This window comes from Canis aureus, chromosome 1 (genome assembly GCF_053574225.1).
Source record: "Canis aureus isolate CA01 chromosome 1, VMU_Caureus_v.1.0, whole genome shotgun sequence".
In the NCBI taxonomy this organism is placed as follows: Eukaryota; Metazoa; Chordata; class Mammalia; order Carnivora; family Canidae; genus Canis; species Canis aureus.
In genome coordinates this window covers 89,777,489-89,795,754 of record NC_135611.1, presented here as the reverse complement: position 1 = coordinate 89,795,754, position 18,266 = coordinate 89,777,489, and the positions used below count along the sequence as shown (strand labels likewise).

The 18,266-nt window shown below is 36.6% G+C and overlaps 1 protein-coding gene across 12 annotated transcripts in view; it reads left to right on the top strand.

Annotated features, from left to right (window-relative positions):
- Positions 1–18,266, top strand: part of LOC144319687 (zinc-regulated GTPase metalloprotein activator 1B) — a 57,710-nt gene that overhangs the window by 25,432 nt on the left and 14,012 nt on the right. For 6 of the 12 annotated variants that reach the window (XM_077908223.1, XM_077908188.1, XM_077908179.1 and 3 more), the window contains 3 exons: positions 4,508–4,554; positions 6,690–6,776; positions 12,460–12,504. In XM_077908223.1, the coding sequence (XP_077764349.1) occupies positions 4,508–4,554; positions 6,690–6,776; positions 12,460–12,504 (179 nt within the window). The remainder of the gene's footprint in view (positions 1–4,507; positions 4,555–6,689; positions 6,777–12,459; positions 12,505–18,266) is intronic. The other 6 variants (XM_077908252.1, XM_077908229.1, XM_077908197.1 and 3 more) reach the window with 2 other exon arrangements.

Below are 18,266 nucleotides of genomic sequence, written 5' to 3'. Positions count from 1 at the left end.
TAGCACCCTAAGTAATCATTTCTAGGAAATTTAAATTTAATATTTAAAATTTCATGTCCATTTTATATTCGGTTCCACAATATATCTGAATTTGTTAATTTGAAAAAGTTTTCCTTCTGGGGCACCTGGCTGGTTCAGTCCATGGAGTTGTGTGACTTTTGATCACAGGGTTGTGAGTTCAAGCCTTGGGTATAGAGATTGCCTAAAAAAATAAAATCTTAGAAAAAAAGTTTTTCTTCCAAACCTTCAATAAAATTATTCTCTCGGGGTTATATGACAGGCTTGTTAAATGGTTACCAGTATCCCTTCACTGGCCCTTTGGCTCCTTCAGGAATAGAGCAGGCTAATTTGAGATGTTTGGGAAATAATTTCTTTGTAGATTTTAAGTCCAAATTTATTAATCATCTTAGGAATCAAAGAAAGATTCCAAATATTATAGTTTTACTCAGAAAAATTCCAACAGTTCTAAAATCGTTTTATTTCTAACAAAATGTTTATGGGGGAAACAAAATACACATCAAATTCTTCACTCTGAATGTTTATTATAGGCATATTTGAATTAATCTCTTATGTATATTTATTATCAAATTTGAGATGCCTACAGGAGATAAGTTATTTTGTTCTTTTGATAGACTTAAAGTATTGAGAGTTATTGAGAGTTAAACTCTTTATGTATTTATGATTACAGGAATAATTTTATATGTCTATTTAGATGTGCAGAGGAGTTAAATAGAATCTATTGTCAGTGTAATTGAGGCCATATAAACAAAGCAACATTCTGAATAATGCAAACACAGTAAACGTTTAACCTTCTGCCACCTTGATAAAACCTCTTAAATTATTAAATCAATATACCTACACAAAACTGACATACTGTCAGGATAATGGAAACTTTAGATTTTCTAAGTCAGATGCCAGATAAATAACTTTTCTTTTATATAAAGAATTTGCCCACTTGTCCAATTCCTCTGGATGCAAAGCTTGACCTCAGTAGCTGCTTGTGATTCAGAGAATTCTGAGGCAGTACAAGTAATGACACTTGGATAATGGGCAGCAATTTAAGGGTGTCATGCTTCACAGAGCCAGCCCATCACAAGTAAAGCTGAGAAATGGTACCCTGTGGCCAGGCAGCCAAATTGAAACTGAAATGGTAATTGATATCATGGGCTATCACTCTAATGGGATTGTCACCCATTGATCTGAAATATTCATTTTTTAATCACGGGCAAAGAATTGGACAACTTCAAATGACAGCTCTCTATTCTCAGGACTTGACACCTAGGCTACCAACATTGTTCTTTTCAGTTCTACAAACGTGACAGCATTTAATGCAATAGAATCAATGGATGAAGTTACACAGGAAAGGTCAAGCGAGAGGTTTCTTTTTGGCTCTTCTGTTATATTGCACTAGCTGTTGAAACAATTCAGTCAGAAAACAGTTTGGCTTGGAAAAGACTAGAAAAATAAATAGACTGACATTATGCAATAATCATTTTCTAGCAGCTGAAATAGCATCAGATCTATATCCAATCCTTTAGAAAGAGAGAGCTGCTTACTGCTGCTTTTTAAAAATGTAGTCTGACATCTTTGACACTAGATTTCTTTCCAGTTTGGTCAACAACAATGTTTCCCCCATCTTTCTCTCTTCTTTCCCATCCACCTTGTTTCTGTTTCTGCAGAAAAGGACACCCAGTAGCCATTCTTAAAGTCATGTCTACCTTGGTGTTATTTCAAAGGGTTTCTTTCACAGTAAGAGATAAAGAAACCTTACACTCTTACTGTGTGCTGACTTGGAGGGTTGAATCTTGACTCTTTGGATGTGTTGGATTAATTAGTACCAAAATCTTTTTTCTCTTTCCTAATATATAAGCAAAAGCCATAGTTTCTCAGCAGAGATAAGGAATCCTTTGGGCGTGTGTGTGTGTGTGTGTGTGTGTGTGTATTCACACATATGCACTCTAAAATTTGGGGGGGGGGGATTGCAAATATTTTCCTTCCTTGCCTGTACAAGTAGAATAGAATACCAGAATTCCCATTTTTTAACATTGTAAATGGAAGTTACCCAACTGAATCATTGATATGGAGAATGTCCTCTTGAAAAACAGAGTGGTTTTAGTCTTTTTGCAGTTTGACTTGGGGAAGTAGGAAGTTACATAAGGGAAATAAATGTTGGTAAATATTTATATGATAAAATAAATGTTAATGTGCATTTATTATTTATGTTTCTATAACCATATATGCATAGAACAGGGCTTTCTATCTGTTTTTCTATAATTATGTATGATTATAACATGTCTTATCTGTAATAGATTGTACATATTGGCCTATTTTTATTTTGGGGATTTTAACTTGTTTTTATTTTTGATGCTTCTTGACTTCCTGAAGGTAGTAAAATATTGGTTTTTCCAAGTTAACTTTTGACTGTAGATTTCTAATCTTCTGGAGAAGTAAATGCATTAAAAACATGGATTACTTGTGAAACTATTAGTTCTATTTAGGTATGGAAATGAAAAACCAAAATCTCTTATTTTCTTGCCATATCTTTTTTTATAACCCACTAACTCAGCCAGAGAGCCCCAAATTCATATGTAAATAAAGCTTCCAAAAGGTCAACAATGTAGTACTTTGAAAAATATTCCAAATTTTTGAAAGAACTAGTATATTCCAGGATCTTTCAGGAACATATACCTTATGAAAAAGACATCTTTGTTAAATATACACCACCGAATAGAAAGGGATTTGTTGCTACACATCAAATAGAATATTTCAAATAACATCCACTTATCTTTGTCAACAAATAGGGGTGTTAACTACAGTTCATTCAACAAATATTTTTTTAGCCTGTGCCAGTTATTATTTCCAGAATGGTGAGAGCCCTTATTCTCTATAGGACATTAATAATAGGGTTTACAGTAGCCTCAGATCAAGAATAACTAGTAAAAATAGTAAACTTTGTCTTTTGGCAAGGAACAGTTTTATATCAGTTATTATAACAGTTATTATATCAACAGTTTTTGATATAATACTCTAATAATAAAAATATAATTTGTAATTTTTAGGTAATCTCTATGAGTATACTCTTACATGATTGTTAACATTTATGTAACATCTGTATACAAGACTGATTTTATATGACATAAAAAGCTTTCATTCATAAGTTTTTAAAATAATGGTCATTTTACTTCAATTGAGCTTGTTTTCAGTTTTTGAAAAATTCCCCTATCATAGGGTATCCTGTGACAGTGACAGTATTAGATTTAGTTTCTTCTTTTGTAAAATGAGAATAGCTATTTCCTTGAATTCTTATGAAGGCTAAATGAGTTAATGTCTGTAAATGGATTTAAGAATTTATGAAGTTTGATTTCAAATACAAAGAATGTTAATATAATCAAATTGCCTTTAACCTCAGTAAACAGCTTTTTATTGTGAGGGTTGGAGTAATGAAGGTGAAACGTTTTGCAGAGATGAGCCTTATGGCATTGATGCCTTTAGGGATTTAAATAGGATTGTGGACAAATAATAACTGCTTCTGGAGAGATAAAAGCTTCCTTGTAGGCCCCTAAATTAGTGTCATAGTATTTTTTTGGAGCTAGTAGTATTTTTTTGACCTCTGGAGAGGGTCAGCAAAGTCAACAGTTGCCCTGAGAGGCCATGTCACTAAAGTGTGGATTTCTCTAAGTGATAAACTGCTTTTAGGCTAGAATTGGGGCTGTGGCCTTCCCTTGTTTCGAGGGCATATGAAGGGCTCAGCACTGAATCCATATTGTATGTAATGCTAGGATGGGAAGTGGGATGTGGGACTGGAATGGACAGAAGTGTATTAGATTTTAAGGAAGTCTAATTTTAGTGGTTATCTCTTTTTTCAAAAAATAAAATAATGAATATTTAGAAGAAAAACAGTTTTAAGAAAAGAAAAAGGCCTATACTTTGACAAAAGCCTATTGCTTTTTGTTTTTATTGACATTATTTAAACCTAGAGGGTTTTCCTTTTAACAAAAAGGAGATAGCAGGGGAACAATTTCAGTCCTGCCCTCTCCTCTCAAAAACCCAACAGGTTCACTATAGGAAAACAATTACAAATGGGGATTAAAATGCTTTAAGTTAGAAAAATTAGTTCTGCATTTGCATGTTCAGTGATAGAACTTGTTGAAATCTATATTAGAAGCAAGAAAGGGGGATCCCTGGGTGGCGCAGCGGTTTGGCGCCTGCCTTTGGCCCAGGGCACGATCCTGGAGACCTGGGATCGAATCCCACGTCGGGCTCCCAGTGCATGGAGCCTGCTTCTCCCTCTGCCTGTTTCTCTGTCTCTGCCTCTCTCTCTCTCTCTCTCTCTCTCTCTCTCTGTGACTATCATAAATAAATAAAAAATAAAAAAAAAAAGAAGCAAGAAAGGAGTCTCCAAAGTAAAATTCATTGTGTTGATATTAGCATTTATGTTTTCCCACAGTAACTTTTTTCAAACTTTGTTTTTGTTTTTTTTTTTTTCCAAACTTTGTTTTTTGTTTAGCATTTAGAAGAAGAAAAACCTGATGGCCTTATCAATGAAGCTTCCAGGTATTCATATTTAAAGTACATACTGATTACTGGGGGCACCTGTGTGGGTGGTTCAGCATATCATGCTCCCAGGGTCCTGGATCAATCACCATGTTGGGCTACTTGCTTCTCCTTCTCCCTCTGCCCCCTGCTTGTACTCTCTCTCATTCTCTCTTTGTCACGTAAATAAAGTGTTAAAAAAAAAAAAAAGTATATATTGATTACTAGCGAATTGGAAAGAAGAAATTATTATGAAATCCCAAGCCAAAGTGAGAAATACAAAAACATAGTCAAGGAAAATTTGTTATCTTTTTTCCCCGGTAATTGAATTATTGCTGTTTATAATGGTCTGATGACTAAATTTTATTTAAAACTTTTACTATATAGCATAAAATAAGTGTTGGGTGCAGCAGTTCTCTGAGAGGAGCTTGGGAACAGTGGAATATTTAAAACTAATTTTTTGTTCTTATGTAATTTCATTGGGATTGAAGAGGATTATAAAGAAAAGAATTGGTTCATTTACTGCCTTCTTCAACAGTAATTCATTTAATTCACATATTCACTGTTATTTAGAACAACAGAGGGACAAATATGGAAATAGTTTTAATTTGCATTTAGAACATTTTTTTGTTTAGATACCTTTATGTTCCTAATTGGGTTGTCTTTAGACTTAGAAATATTTAACTTAGTGTGCCTACCCTAAGCATTCTTGCTAATGGAGGAAAAAGCTTTGCCACACAGCACAGTTGCTAAGTCTGCTGCTGGGGTGAAGGGGGGGAGGCTCTCTGACGTTTGCTAAGGATGATCCAGACATTAATAATAGATTGCCAGCAAGCAGTTGGCTCCCTCTCATTTTGGAGTGTGGTGCTCTGTGGTGCTGTAATCCTGCCTGAACACTGCATTGGGTATATAGGTATAATTCAGATTAAACTGAACTTAAACATTTTTGTAAGCTTATTTATTAAAATATATTCATTATAGAAAATGTAATATAAATAAATAAGCCAAATAGAAAATAGTGAAGTGTCATAAAAGCCACAATGAAGATGAGGCACCTGGGTGGCTCATTCAGTTTAAGTGACTTGATTTCAGCTCAGGTCAAGGTCTTAGGGTATGAGAGATCTAGCCTGTGTTGGGCTCTGTGCTCAGCAGGGAGTCTGTTTCTCTCCTTTTCCTTCTGCCCCTTCCCTCCACTTGTGCTCTCTCTTTCAACTAAATAAACCTTTTTTAAAAAGCCAAAATAAAGTAAAACATAGAAGGCTTCCAGTTTAAATATAGCAACTGTTTATATTTTGAGATGTCCACATTAAATCTTTATTCATAGAACACTTAAACAAAAACGGGATTGCGATGTATATACTATAATACTTGGTATATATTTCAATACTTGGTTTTTCAATGAATTAAAGTTCATTTATTTTTGAGAATTTGGCTATGTTCTTTGAAACAAATGACGATATCTTCAAGTAGCATAAAACTAGAATTAGGGATAAATAGCCTAGTGATTAAAATTTCCTGAGGAATTGAGGAACATTTAAAGAATCTCAGTTCTCTACTTCTGTTAATAGAAAAAGAACTTCTATTTATAGTAAGCTATTTTGTTATCTAGCATTCTGTCAATGGGATTCTTTAACTTGAATGTCTGTGTATCTATTTTACAGAGAAAATACATATTTATAGTGATGAAAAAGACATTTGTCCAAGATCTCGATGTATCTTTTGAAGTGTAGTTTAAAAAAAAATGGTTTGGTGTTCATGTTAATTTGTTTTATGTCCTTGAAAATTCTAGGTAATAACATGGAATATTTTAATCAGTAGACTATCCATGTTTGACCATATTGAATATCTGACTTTTTTGCATTTCTTTACAAAATTATGAGTTGAAAATAATCCTTGATTGTAAACATTTGGGAATATGTTGTAGTTTCAGAGTAACAAGTGAGAGCACTTTGGAAATATCTTTTGAATGAATACATGTGAAATCTGAATTTAATAGTGATGGATGCAATTTATTCTTACTGTTTGAAGCATAATAAATAGTAAATTCACTTACTGTATAGAGTACTATATAGTTCTTAATGCTATTTGATCTGAAGGAGGTGTTGCTATTTTTAATTTCTTAACTCTCTCTTGACATCTGTTCTTTGCTAATTTAGGCAAGTCGCTTTGGCAGATATCATCATCATTAATAAAACAGACTTGGTTTCAGAAGAGGATTTAAGCAAATTAAGAGCAGCCATTAGGTATGAAATTTTAAGTGTTAATTACCTACAGATCCGAAGTGTACTATACAAAATACTAGTATATTATCCTGTAGAAACTTAAGTTCAAGGTTGACCTGCATCAAGTATCATTTGGGAATCATTTATTGTTGATGTCTGATTGGCTATTATGTAAATGGCAATATATAGAATTATTCCCCATTTCTCACAAAATGGAGTTAGAACATAGACTAATATTCAGGATCTTCTGACTCCATCCTCCTTTTCTGGTCTTCTCTTTGACTCTCTCCCTACAGGAAGCTCTCTAACTTTACTCAGGGTGACTTACTTTCCCATGGATGTGTCTTGCCAGATCCTTTATTTACTCTTACGTGCTCTCACTCCGCTAATCCTTGAATTCCTTCATTGTCTCTGTTTTTCTTTGCTTTCTTTTTTTGTTTTTCATAAGCAATTTTATGCATTCTCTAGAGTCCTCCCAATGCCCCCTCCCTCACTCCTCTGTGAAGTCTCCCCTGACTCAGGTGGTCTCCTTTCCCTGAGCCCTCACTGATTTGTCTTCCCTGACTGTCAACTAAACATGCCTGTCTTTCAGCTTTGGTTTGATGTCTTCAGTGTCTGTGGCCAAGATTGGTCAATGTAGGACAAGATGAATGGTACTCACTCAGATGTGCTAAATGACCCAACAGTCATTTGGATTTTTCAAATGGCATTTGAGTTCCAGGACTTTGAATTATTTTTTAAGACCTAAGTTAATAAATGTCATCTTCAAAGAGACAGTCAGTAGCTTTTATTATTAATCATTTCTAATGGGTGTTATCTGCTGACATCAGATTTTGATTCTGTTTATATAGTGTGTTATAAATTGAATCAGTAAAGATAAGGCTTATAAGAAGATTGCCTACAGTGATTGATGATTGAAGAAGTAAATTTCCTATTTGTCTGTATATTTGTTTTATCTTAATAATAATATCCTTTGAGTCTTTACTATGAAAAACTGTAATACTGTCTCCATGTGGAGGGCAGGTAGTGCTGCATAGTGGGTTTTGTTTTTTGTTTTTTTGTTTTTTTGTTTCTGGAAGATCTTATTTTATTCATGAGAGACACAGGCAGAGGGAGAAGCAGGCTCCATGCAGGGAGCCCAACACGGGACTTGATCCTGGGTCTCCAGGATCACGCCCTGGGCTAAAGGCGGCACTAAACCGCTGAGCCACCCAGGCTGCCCACTGCATAGTGTTTAAGAAGATGAACTTTGGAATTTGGTTGGGTTCTACTTTTTGTCTGTTTTTTTGCTGTGTTCTTTTTTTTTTTTAATTATTTTTTTATTGGAGTTCAATTTGCCAACATACAGCATATCACCTAGTGCTCATCCCATCAAGTGCCCCCCTCAGTGCCTGTCACCCAGTCACCCCAATCCCCCGCCCACCTCCCTTTACGCTATCCATTGTTCGTTTCCCAGAGTTAGGTGTCTCTCATGTTCTGTCACCCTCACTGATATTTCCCACTCATTTTCTCTCCTTTCCCCTTTATTCCCTTATACTATTTTTTATATTCCCCAAATGAATGAGACTGTATAAAGTTTGTCCTTTTCTGATTGACTTATTTCACTCAGCATAATACCCTCCAGTTCCATCCACGGTGAAGCAAATGGTGGATATTTGTCGTTTCTAATGGCTGAGTAATATTCCATTGTATACATAGACCACATCTTCTTTATCCATTCATCTTTCGATGGACACCGAGGCTCCTTCTGCAGTGTGGCTATTGTGGACATTGCTGCTATAAACATTGGAGTGCAGGTGTCCCGGCGTTTCACTGCATCTGTATTTTTGGGGTAAATCCCCAGCAGTGCAATTGCTGGGTTGTAGGGTAGTTCTATTTTTAACTCTGTGAGGAACCTTCACACCGTTTTCCAGAGTGGCTGTACCAGTTCACATTCCCACCAACAGTGCAAGAGGGTTCCCCTTTCTCCACATCCTGTCCAACATTTGTTGTTTCCTGTCTTTTTTTTTTTTTAATATTTATTTATTTATGAGAGAGAGAGAGAGAGAGAGGCAAGAGACACAGGCAGAGGGAGTAGCAGGCTCCATGCAGGGAGCCCGACGTGGGACTCAATCCCGGGACTCCAGGATCACGCCCTGGGCCAAAGGCAGGCGCTAAACCGCTGAGCCACCCAGGGATACCCATGTTGTTTCCTGTCTTGTTAATTTTCCCCATTCTCACTGGTGTGAGGTGGTATCTCATTGTGGTTTTGATTTGTATCTCCCTGATGGCAAGGGATGCGGAGCATTTTCTCATGTGCTTGTTAGCCATGTCTATGTCTTCCTCTGTGAAATTTCTGTTCATGTCTTTTGCCCATTTCATGATTGGATTGTTTGTTTCTTTGCTGTTGAGTTTAAGAAGTTCTTTATACACCTTGGATACTAGCCCTTTATGTGATATGTCATTTGCAAATATCTTCTCCCATTCTGTAGGTTGTCTTTGAGTTTTGTTGACTGTATCCTTTGCTGTGCAGAAGCTATTTATCTTGATTAAATCCCAATAATTCATTTTTGCTTTTGTTTCCCTTGCCTTCATAGATGTATCTTGCAAGAAGTTGCTGTGGCCAAGTTCAAAAAGGGTGTTGCCTTGTTTTCCTCTAGGATTTTGATGGAATCTTGTCTCACATTTAGATCTTTCATCCATTTTGAGTTTATCTTTGTGTATGGTGTAAGAGAATGGTCTAGGTTCATTCTTTTCCACATGGCTGTCCAGTTTTCCCAGCACCATTTATTGAAGTGACTGTCCTTTTTCCAGTGGATAGCCTTTCCTGCTTTGTCAAATATTAGTTGACCATAGAGTTGAGGGTCCATTTCTGGATTCTCTATTCTGTTCCATTGATTTATGTGTCTGTTTTTGTGCCAGTACCATACTGTCTTGATGATCACAGTTTGTTGTACAGCTTGAAATCCGGCATTGTGGTACCCCCGACTCTGGTTTTCTTTTATAATATTCCCCTGGCTATTCGGGGTCTTTTCTGATTCCACACAAATCTTAAGATGATTTGTTCCAACTCTCTGAAGAAAGTCCATGGTATTTTGATAGGGATTGCATTAAATGTGTAAATTGCCCTGGGTAGCATTGACATTTTCACAATATTAATTCTTGCAATCCATGAGCATGGAATATTTTTCCATCTCTTTGTGTCTTCCTCAATTTCTTTCAGAAGTGTTCTGTAGTTTTTTAGGGTATAGATCCTTTATCTCTTTGGTTAGGTTTATTCCTAGGTATCTTATGCTTTTGGGTGCAATTATAAATGGGATTGACTCCTTAATTTCTCTTTCTTCAGTCTCATTGTTAGTGTATCGAAATGCCACTGATTTCTGGGCACTGATTTTGTATCCTGCCACACTGTGGAATTGCTGTAGGAGTTCCAGCAATCTTGGAGTGGAGTCTTTTGGGTTTTCTATGTACAGTATCATGTCATCTGCAAAGAGGGAGAGTTTGACTTCTTTGCCAATTTGAGTGCCTTTTATTTCTTTTAGTTGCCTGATTGCTGAGGCTAGGACTTCTAGTACTATGTTGAATAGCAGTGGTGAAAGTGGCCGTCCCTGTTGTGGTCCTGATCTTAGAGGAAAGGCTCCCAGTGTTTCCCCATTGAGAATGATATTTGCTGTGGACTTTTCGTAGATAGCTTTTAAGATGATGAGGAATGTTCCCTCTATCCCTACACTCTGAAGAGTTTTGATCAGGAATGGATGCTGTATTTTGTCAAATGCTTTCTCTGTATCTATTGAGAGGATCATATGGTTCTTGTTTTTTCTCTTCTTGATATGGTTTATCACATTGATGGCTTTTACGAGTGTTGAACCAGCCTTGCATCCCGGGGATAAATCCCACTTGGTCATGGTGAATCTTTTTAAAGAATAAAACAAAAAAATTCTTTTTTTTAAAAAAAAGATTTTATTTATTTATTAATGAGAGACACAGAGAGATAGAGAGAGAGGCAGAGACACAGGCAGAGGGAGAAGCAGGCTCCATGCAGGGAGCCCGACATGGGACTCGATCCTGGGTCTCCAGGATCACGCCCTGGGCCCAAGGCGGTGCTAAACCGCTGAGCCACCTAGGCTGCCCTAATCTTCTTAATGTACTGTTGGATACTATTGGCTAGTATCTTGTTGAGAATTTTTGCATCTGTGTTCATCAGGGATATTGGTCTATAATTCTCCTTTTTGGTGGCGTCTTTGTCTGGTTTTGGAATTAAGGTGATGCTGTGTTCTTTTTAATTCTCCTCTCTAAAATGGGAAATAATATGTACTTCGTTAAGTTCGATTTAAGTGTTCATGAGACAGTGTTGGCAAACTTTGCACAGTGCCTGAGACATAGTAAGTGCTCTGTTAGCTACTGTTAAAATTATTAGAGTATAGATTTTTTTTATCATGGTTTACATAGTATTTTCAAGCTGCAATGAATAAAAACAGGAAAGAAATAGAAAAATGTTTGATATATTTGAAAAGTCTAGAAAGATGAAAGCAGTGAATGGAGATTACTTCTTTTACCCCTTTTGACACTGGTCTCCTAAATTTTGTTTCTCTTTCCAAAATCCTCTACATCATTGTGATTGCTGGAAAGGAGGACATAAATCCGTGTAGCAAACATTTTTGGCATGAAAGAAAGGATTATTGCTACTGGACTTATCCATTGCCATATTGACTGTTTAAGCTGGGTCTGTAACATCAGTAATATTGACTGTTATCCACCTTGTTGCAAGGCTACTCTGTACAGCAATCCCAGTAAAGAATTTGGACAAAGCACTTTGATAAACGACAGACCCTTTGGTTTTGGGTCCTCCATTGTACATCAGACTTGTAACTGACTGGGTGTTTGATTTGAGGAATTGGAAGAAGATGAACATATCTGAGAGAAGTGGCCATCAGGCCATACAGTATATTCAGTTGAGAAGATTAAGAAATTTTGAAATGGTAGAGAGACTTGCCACAGAACCCAAGCTTCAATGAAAGGCACATATAGAAGCATGTAGCACTGAAGGCAGTGGGATTGCTGGTATAAAGATAAATAGTTGTGGTATATAGTATGTGGCAAAGAATTTAGCTAGTATTTTTGGTGCCATACAGAGGGAGTCCTGTTTCATTATATTAATAGTATCAGAAAGGGAAGGACTGGCAAAAACTCTCGTTAGGGAACCAAAAGGTAATTATGTGAAAGAACTTGGATGCTTGACTTAGTGTTACTGTGAATACTCAGGACCATCTGGGGTCAAAGCCACTCACAACTAGGTTTTTACTTCTAGGCTGTGTATGGCCATGTCCACAATGTGTGCTTGTGGAAAATGAGTCTCAGTAAGAATCTTGATTTATCTACTCATTTTGAAAACATTAGAATTACCAGCTGTTCATGAATCATTTTTCCTTAAGTGAAGGATCTCTTTATAATTCAGAGTAGCCCCTAGTTTGTCAGTTGTGCAGTGGATTTTTGCCTATCATGTCTGAAGTAGAATATACCTGATTTATGATTAGAAAAAAAATAAATTATAAAAAATATAAGTTTTATTTAAAAATATATGTTATAAAAAATAGAAATTTGTTTTAATTTTTTATCCAGATATATTTGTATATGCTTATTTCCTGTTTTAGAATAACATGCCTTATGATTTTTTAAAAATTTAACAATTTTTATCCTTTCTTCCTCATTTTTATCTTTATTTCAGATCAATAAATGGACTGGGAAAAATTTTAGAAACACAAAGATCAAGGTACTTTTAAAAGCCGTTATGAATATTTACAAATAATTTTAGTTAATAATAATTATTAAGTAATTGATAAATATACTTGATTCTACTATAAGAAAAATACATGTGCATTTTTAAAAAATGGGGCCCCCAAAATGTTTTAAATGTTCTTTATAAATTAGTTTGGTTGGGCAGCCCAGATGGCTCAGCCGTTTAGCGCTGCCTTCAGTCCAGAGTCTGATCCTGGAGACCCGGGATTGAGTCCCATGTCAGACTCCCTGCATGGAGCCTGCTTCTCCCTCTGCCTCTGCCTCTGTCTCTCTCTCTCTCTCTTTCTCTCTTTCTCTCTCTCTCATGAATAAATAAATCTAAAAAAAAAAATTCCAATCTTAAATAAATAAATAAATAAATAAGTTTGGTTTATTTGGTCAATAAATAAACCAAATAAACTTTTGCTTCTTCTTGTAGCTAAGACTACAGAGCCATGGTAAGACTGGGTAACTGCGCTTTTGCTTCATGAGGAAGACGACCTAGGACTTTTCATCCACTCAAAAAAGTAACTAGTATAGAAATCTCTAAAAGTATATTATTAGGAATCTTATCTTAGCTTGAAGTACTTAAATGGCTTTCTAATATTTAAAAAAAAAATCTTAGTTTTTTCTATAGTTGGAAAAATCTGTTATGTAAAAATAGATGCAACCTTTAAGTTCCTAACACATCCTTTTACATTTTGATTTCCATTTCCTGTAGGTTCTTCTGTCTTTTTATTCTGTTCATACAGATGTGCATTACTTTGCAAAATAGACATATTCTTGAAACATCTGTGAAGTGTATTTCTGTGAATTCTGTTTTCCAACGAATGCTATTATGATTTCAGAAACTTTCTTAAGGGAATTTGTCGTTAAGCTCATTTTTTAATAAGAATGGTTCAGCAGCTGATAGACCCAGCAACATGCAGTCGCATCTCTAAGGCTCACAGCTGGCAGTCTAGTGCCAACCCAGTCCTTAATTCAGAGATTCTTTCCTTGGAAGTGCAGCAGAGGTCTTAGCCGAGAGGCTTGTCTGCTATGGCAGAGATTAGAGGTGCTGACAGACTACCCTAAGTGTTAGGCAGTAACAGTGGCAGCTGCTTGTGTGCATGTGAACAGCTGGGGAATTAATTTGGTATGCATTCTCAGAAGCCACTCATCTGCTGGCAGAGGTAGCAGAAGAATGCCCTTAGTGTAAGTCTTCTACAAGCATACACCAAATGTGCTCCCTGCATTTCAGATTCCAATTGTAGAAAATCTCTAACTCCTACCAGAGCCATTCCTCAGTTATTGGTCTTTTTCTATTGCATTTTACCATTTTCTTTCTCCTTAAACTTTCTCTTCATTACAAAGGGACACATAGACGAAATTAAAAAAATAAATTTTTTAAGATTTATTTATTCATGAGAGAGAGAGAGAGAGAGGCAGAGACACAGGCAGAGGGAGAAGCAGGCTCCACGCAGGGAACCCGACATGGGACTCGATCCCGGTCTCCAGATTATGCCCTGGGCTGAAGATGGCGCTAAACCGCTGAGCCACCCAGGGATCCTCTCTTATCTTCAGTGTCTTGTGTTTGCCATTGTATCTGAGAATCTAGGAACTTTCTGAAATAGTACTTCCTTGCTGTGAGAACTGAAGTTGAATTAAGATCTTTTTCAGTGAAGAGCAGACCTCCATGGTAGAATTCTTACCCTGGTCATGAATCTTACATTAAATATTTCCCTCAGTTCCTTGAGGCAGAGCAACTTGAGCTTCCCAGTTTAGAAACTAGAGATCTTGTTTTTAACAATAATGTTTGAGGTCAATGATGGAAGTTTTGTTTTATTGTGTTTGGTTTTTTGTTTTTAAATTTTAATGCCTCAAGCATTTTGTGGTTGACAAACACTGATAGTGAAACTGACAATAATAAGACTGCTGTAAGCATATATAGAAAAGGCTTACCTTGAATATTTAAGTTGAGGAATAAGAGTCTTATTGGTAAGACTTAAGTTGACTTTGAAGCAAATGGAAGTTCTAATGGACCACATAGACTTAAGAAGGGGAAGGCAGGGATCCCTGGGTGGCGCAGCGGTTTGGCGCCTGCCTTTGGCCCAGGGCGCGATCCTGGAGACCCGGGATCGAATCCCACATCGGGCTCCCGGTGCATGGAGCCTGCTTCTCCCTCTGCCTGTGTCTCTGCCTCTCTCTCTCTGTGTCTCTCATGAATAAATAAATAAAATCTTTAAAAAAAAAAAAAAAAAAAAAAGAAGGGGAAGGCAGTAACAGTGGCAGCTGGAAGATCAGAAGAAGGGCCATTCTTTTTTTTTTTTTTTTTTTTTTTTAACATTTATTTATTATTCTTGAGAGACAGAGAGAGGCGGAGACTCAGGCAGAGGGAGAAGCAGGCTTCTTGCAAGGAGCCCGCCAGATGTGGGACTGGATCCCGAATCCTGGGATCATGCGCTGAGCCGAAGCCAGACGCTCAACCACTGAGCCACCCAGGGGTCCCAAGAAAGGCCATTCTTACCTCTTCCTGACTCTTTTTTAATCTTAGATATTTCAGAGGACTGAACAGAGGAAAACCAAAATCCAGTTGTTCAGTAATATTAATTCAACAAACTACTTACTGGGCTTTCTCTTAGTTGTTAGGCATTTCTTGGCTTGTTGAGGATTTAAGCAATGGGTAAAGCAAAAACTGCCTTTGGAGTAGGTGATGAGTCATTTGGGGGAGACAGAAGTAAATAAACTCAATATATTAAATATAATTAATATAACATCAGTATTAATTGTGTAGGGTCCTATAAGAACCGGGAGATAAAGCAACAACTACCCAGGTCTTCTTGATGAAGATTCAGGACATTTTGAGAAGGTGATTATTGACCTGAGTCTTGAAGGATGAATAGGATTTTCCCAATGAATAAGAGTAGTGATGCTTTTTAGGCATAAGGAAGATTTTGTATTCCAGGGACCTGTGAGTATTTTAGAATGACTATAGCACATGGTATGTGGCAGAGAGAAAAAGACTGAAGAGATGGAGAACTTTCCACAAAAGATCTTGAATGCCATAATATATACTTTGGATTTTTTTTTCCTGTGGGCAACAAGGAGTTTAGTGAAAGATTTTAAAAGCAGAATGAGTCCTGGAGAAGGATTGAATATGATACAATTCTCCACCTAAAGCAGGAGCAGCTTCCATGAGGTAGTGATAGCAAGGATTTGGTAAAAGGTGGTTAGTTGAGTTTTGTAGATAGTGAGTTTGAGGTGCCACTGGGGAAGGTCTTCAGAAATCTGGTTCTGGAGTTCAGGAGTTAGCTATTGGATGGGTATGACAATTTGTAAATCTGGGATTGGCTGGTGGCCCCTGTTTAGGAGACTCATTGAACTTTGGAAAACTAATCTCAGAGTAGCAGCTGACCTCCCCTCCGCACCACATAAAAACTGATGGTAATCATCTTTTCGTTTTTATTTTTTTGTATTACTGTTCCGGAAATATCTGATATTTTTATCTCTAATGAAGGAAATTAAATATATTTCATGCCATAGGAATTAGTTTTTAATTGGATGAATGAAGGAATTTACTTTTCATGGTACTAGATTTTGGGCAGGTCCATGTTAACTCTAATCTGGAACTTTAGGCTTTTCCTGTTTTCCTCTCCATTTCAATCTGGTGAGATACAGTGAGAGATTGGTATTATTTTATTCTCTGTATGTGCTCGCTTTGGCAGCACATATATTCTCTGTAGATTTTTTTGCCCCTCCCCTCCAACACTGCTCTAGCACTCCCCATCCCCCAGTGGTCCTCGCAGTGGAGAGCTCCAGTCTGGTCCAGGTGGGAGCAGAGCTCCCCCAGCCCTATTCCAGCTCTTTCCCCATGTGTACAGAAAAGAGAGGCATGGACCCTGGCACCCCTAGCATCCCAGCTCTGCCACAGGAGCAATGGCAGTGGCTACTTTGAGGCAGCTTCAGTGGAGGCTTATTCTCTAAATTTTAACAGATATAGATCTAGTGTTGATCCTGTGTGTTTTGGAAATATCAAAAGATTCTGAGTATCAAGCAGAATTATTTCTAAACTTGAGACATAGATTCTTAAGAACACTGTCAGAGTGAAACTGTTTATTTAAGAAATGTGTGTTTCAAAACTGACTTTCAGTATTCATACAGTTGGCCTGAATTTCGATATCCAGATGATTGGCAGGTGTACATTTTAAACTAGCTATTTCCTAAGGTAAAGGTGATAAACTTGGGGGAGAAGTTCATTCATTTGCATGTATCAGTATAAACATTTACTCAACTGTCATGGTGAAAATGGAAATATGTTTCATGTTAAGGCTTTGATCTCTTATGTAAGTTGGTATTTAAAAATGTCTTCATGGAACATTTACTTCTTTGATGATTTTCCTGATTCTTTTCATCTAGAATGTCCTGAATTTGAAGTGGTGTTATAGTTTATTAACATATAACTTTGGAGTGTTACTCTTTTAGTAAGATGGGAATATGTCTGCCTCATGCCAGGATAAGTATTCATGATCAAACAGTATTGTTGCTGCAGGCATGAATATATGGCAGACTGCTGAGAATCAGCAAAACAGGCAGAGCTGGTCACTCCTAAGTTACAGGAGGTGGTTTGGCTTACATGTTGGCATATTTTTAAAAATCTTGAATTTGATTAAGTTTTATTTTCCTTGTGACAGAAAAATGGCAAATTCTCGGAGTCTAATTTGGAGATTCATACTGCTCTCACTTTCTTGAAATATTCCTTCGTCGTAAACTTTGATTATAAAGGCTAAGGATCACTGTCCTCTGCTGTTTTACAGGCTCATGTAAATATTGGAACTTACTAGTCTTTGTACTTAAATCAAAAGTAAAGTTCTGTCTGTGATAGGATATTCTCCTCTGATTTGAATCACTGCTTTCCTAATAAAGCCATAATTACCTCTAAATAATTCCCATGGAAATAATATTTATTCAGATAGAGAACTAACTGGGATGTTGCAGTCTCTGCAACTCTGGCCTGAAGGAAATAAACCACATTCTTAGGATGTAGATTAGAGTCATAGAGTGAACATTTATACATTAGTTCCCTGACTCCTCATATTCTTAAAATATTACCTGTTATATCATGGAAGGGGGGAGGTGAAGTAAAAGAAATACAGACATTCCCAAAGAAAGGTGGTACTGTATTGCCACACTAGTTCAATTTGCTTTACTTCCTCCATTTCATCTTTTGAGCAATAAGCTGCTGCTTTGCAAAATTCCATTTCTATAACTGATTTTTTTGGGGGGAGGTGTAAAAATGTATTTGAAATCAAGCTTATAAATTTAGAGGATTGAAAAGAGAATTTAAAGTAAAAATATATGGGATCCCTGGGTGGCGCAGCGGTTTGGCGCCTGCCTTTGGCCCAGGGCGCGATCCTGGAGACCCGGGATCGAATCCCACATCAGGCTCCCGGTGCATGGAGCCTGCTTCTCCCTCTGCCTGTGTCTCTGCCTCTCTCTCTCTCTCTCTGTGTGACTATCATAAATAAATAAATTAATTTAAAAAAATAAAGTAAAAATATAAATATAAATAGCTTATTAAAGCAATGATCAAGTAATTTTCTGCCTTGACTTTATACTGTTTACTGTTTTTTTTTAATTTTATGAAGAAATTCTATTACAAAGTTTGACAAAAAGCTTTTTGTTCCTTGCTTGTCATTTTTATGTGTTTCCCAATATGATATATTGATTAAACTTTAGGTCTACATTTTTGGCAAAAGTCTTAGATTTTTTTCCTTGATT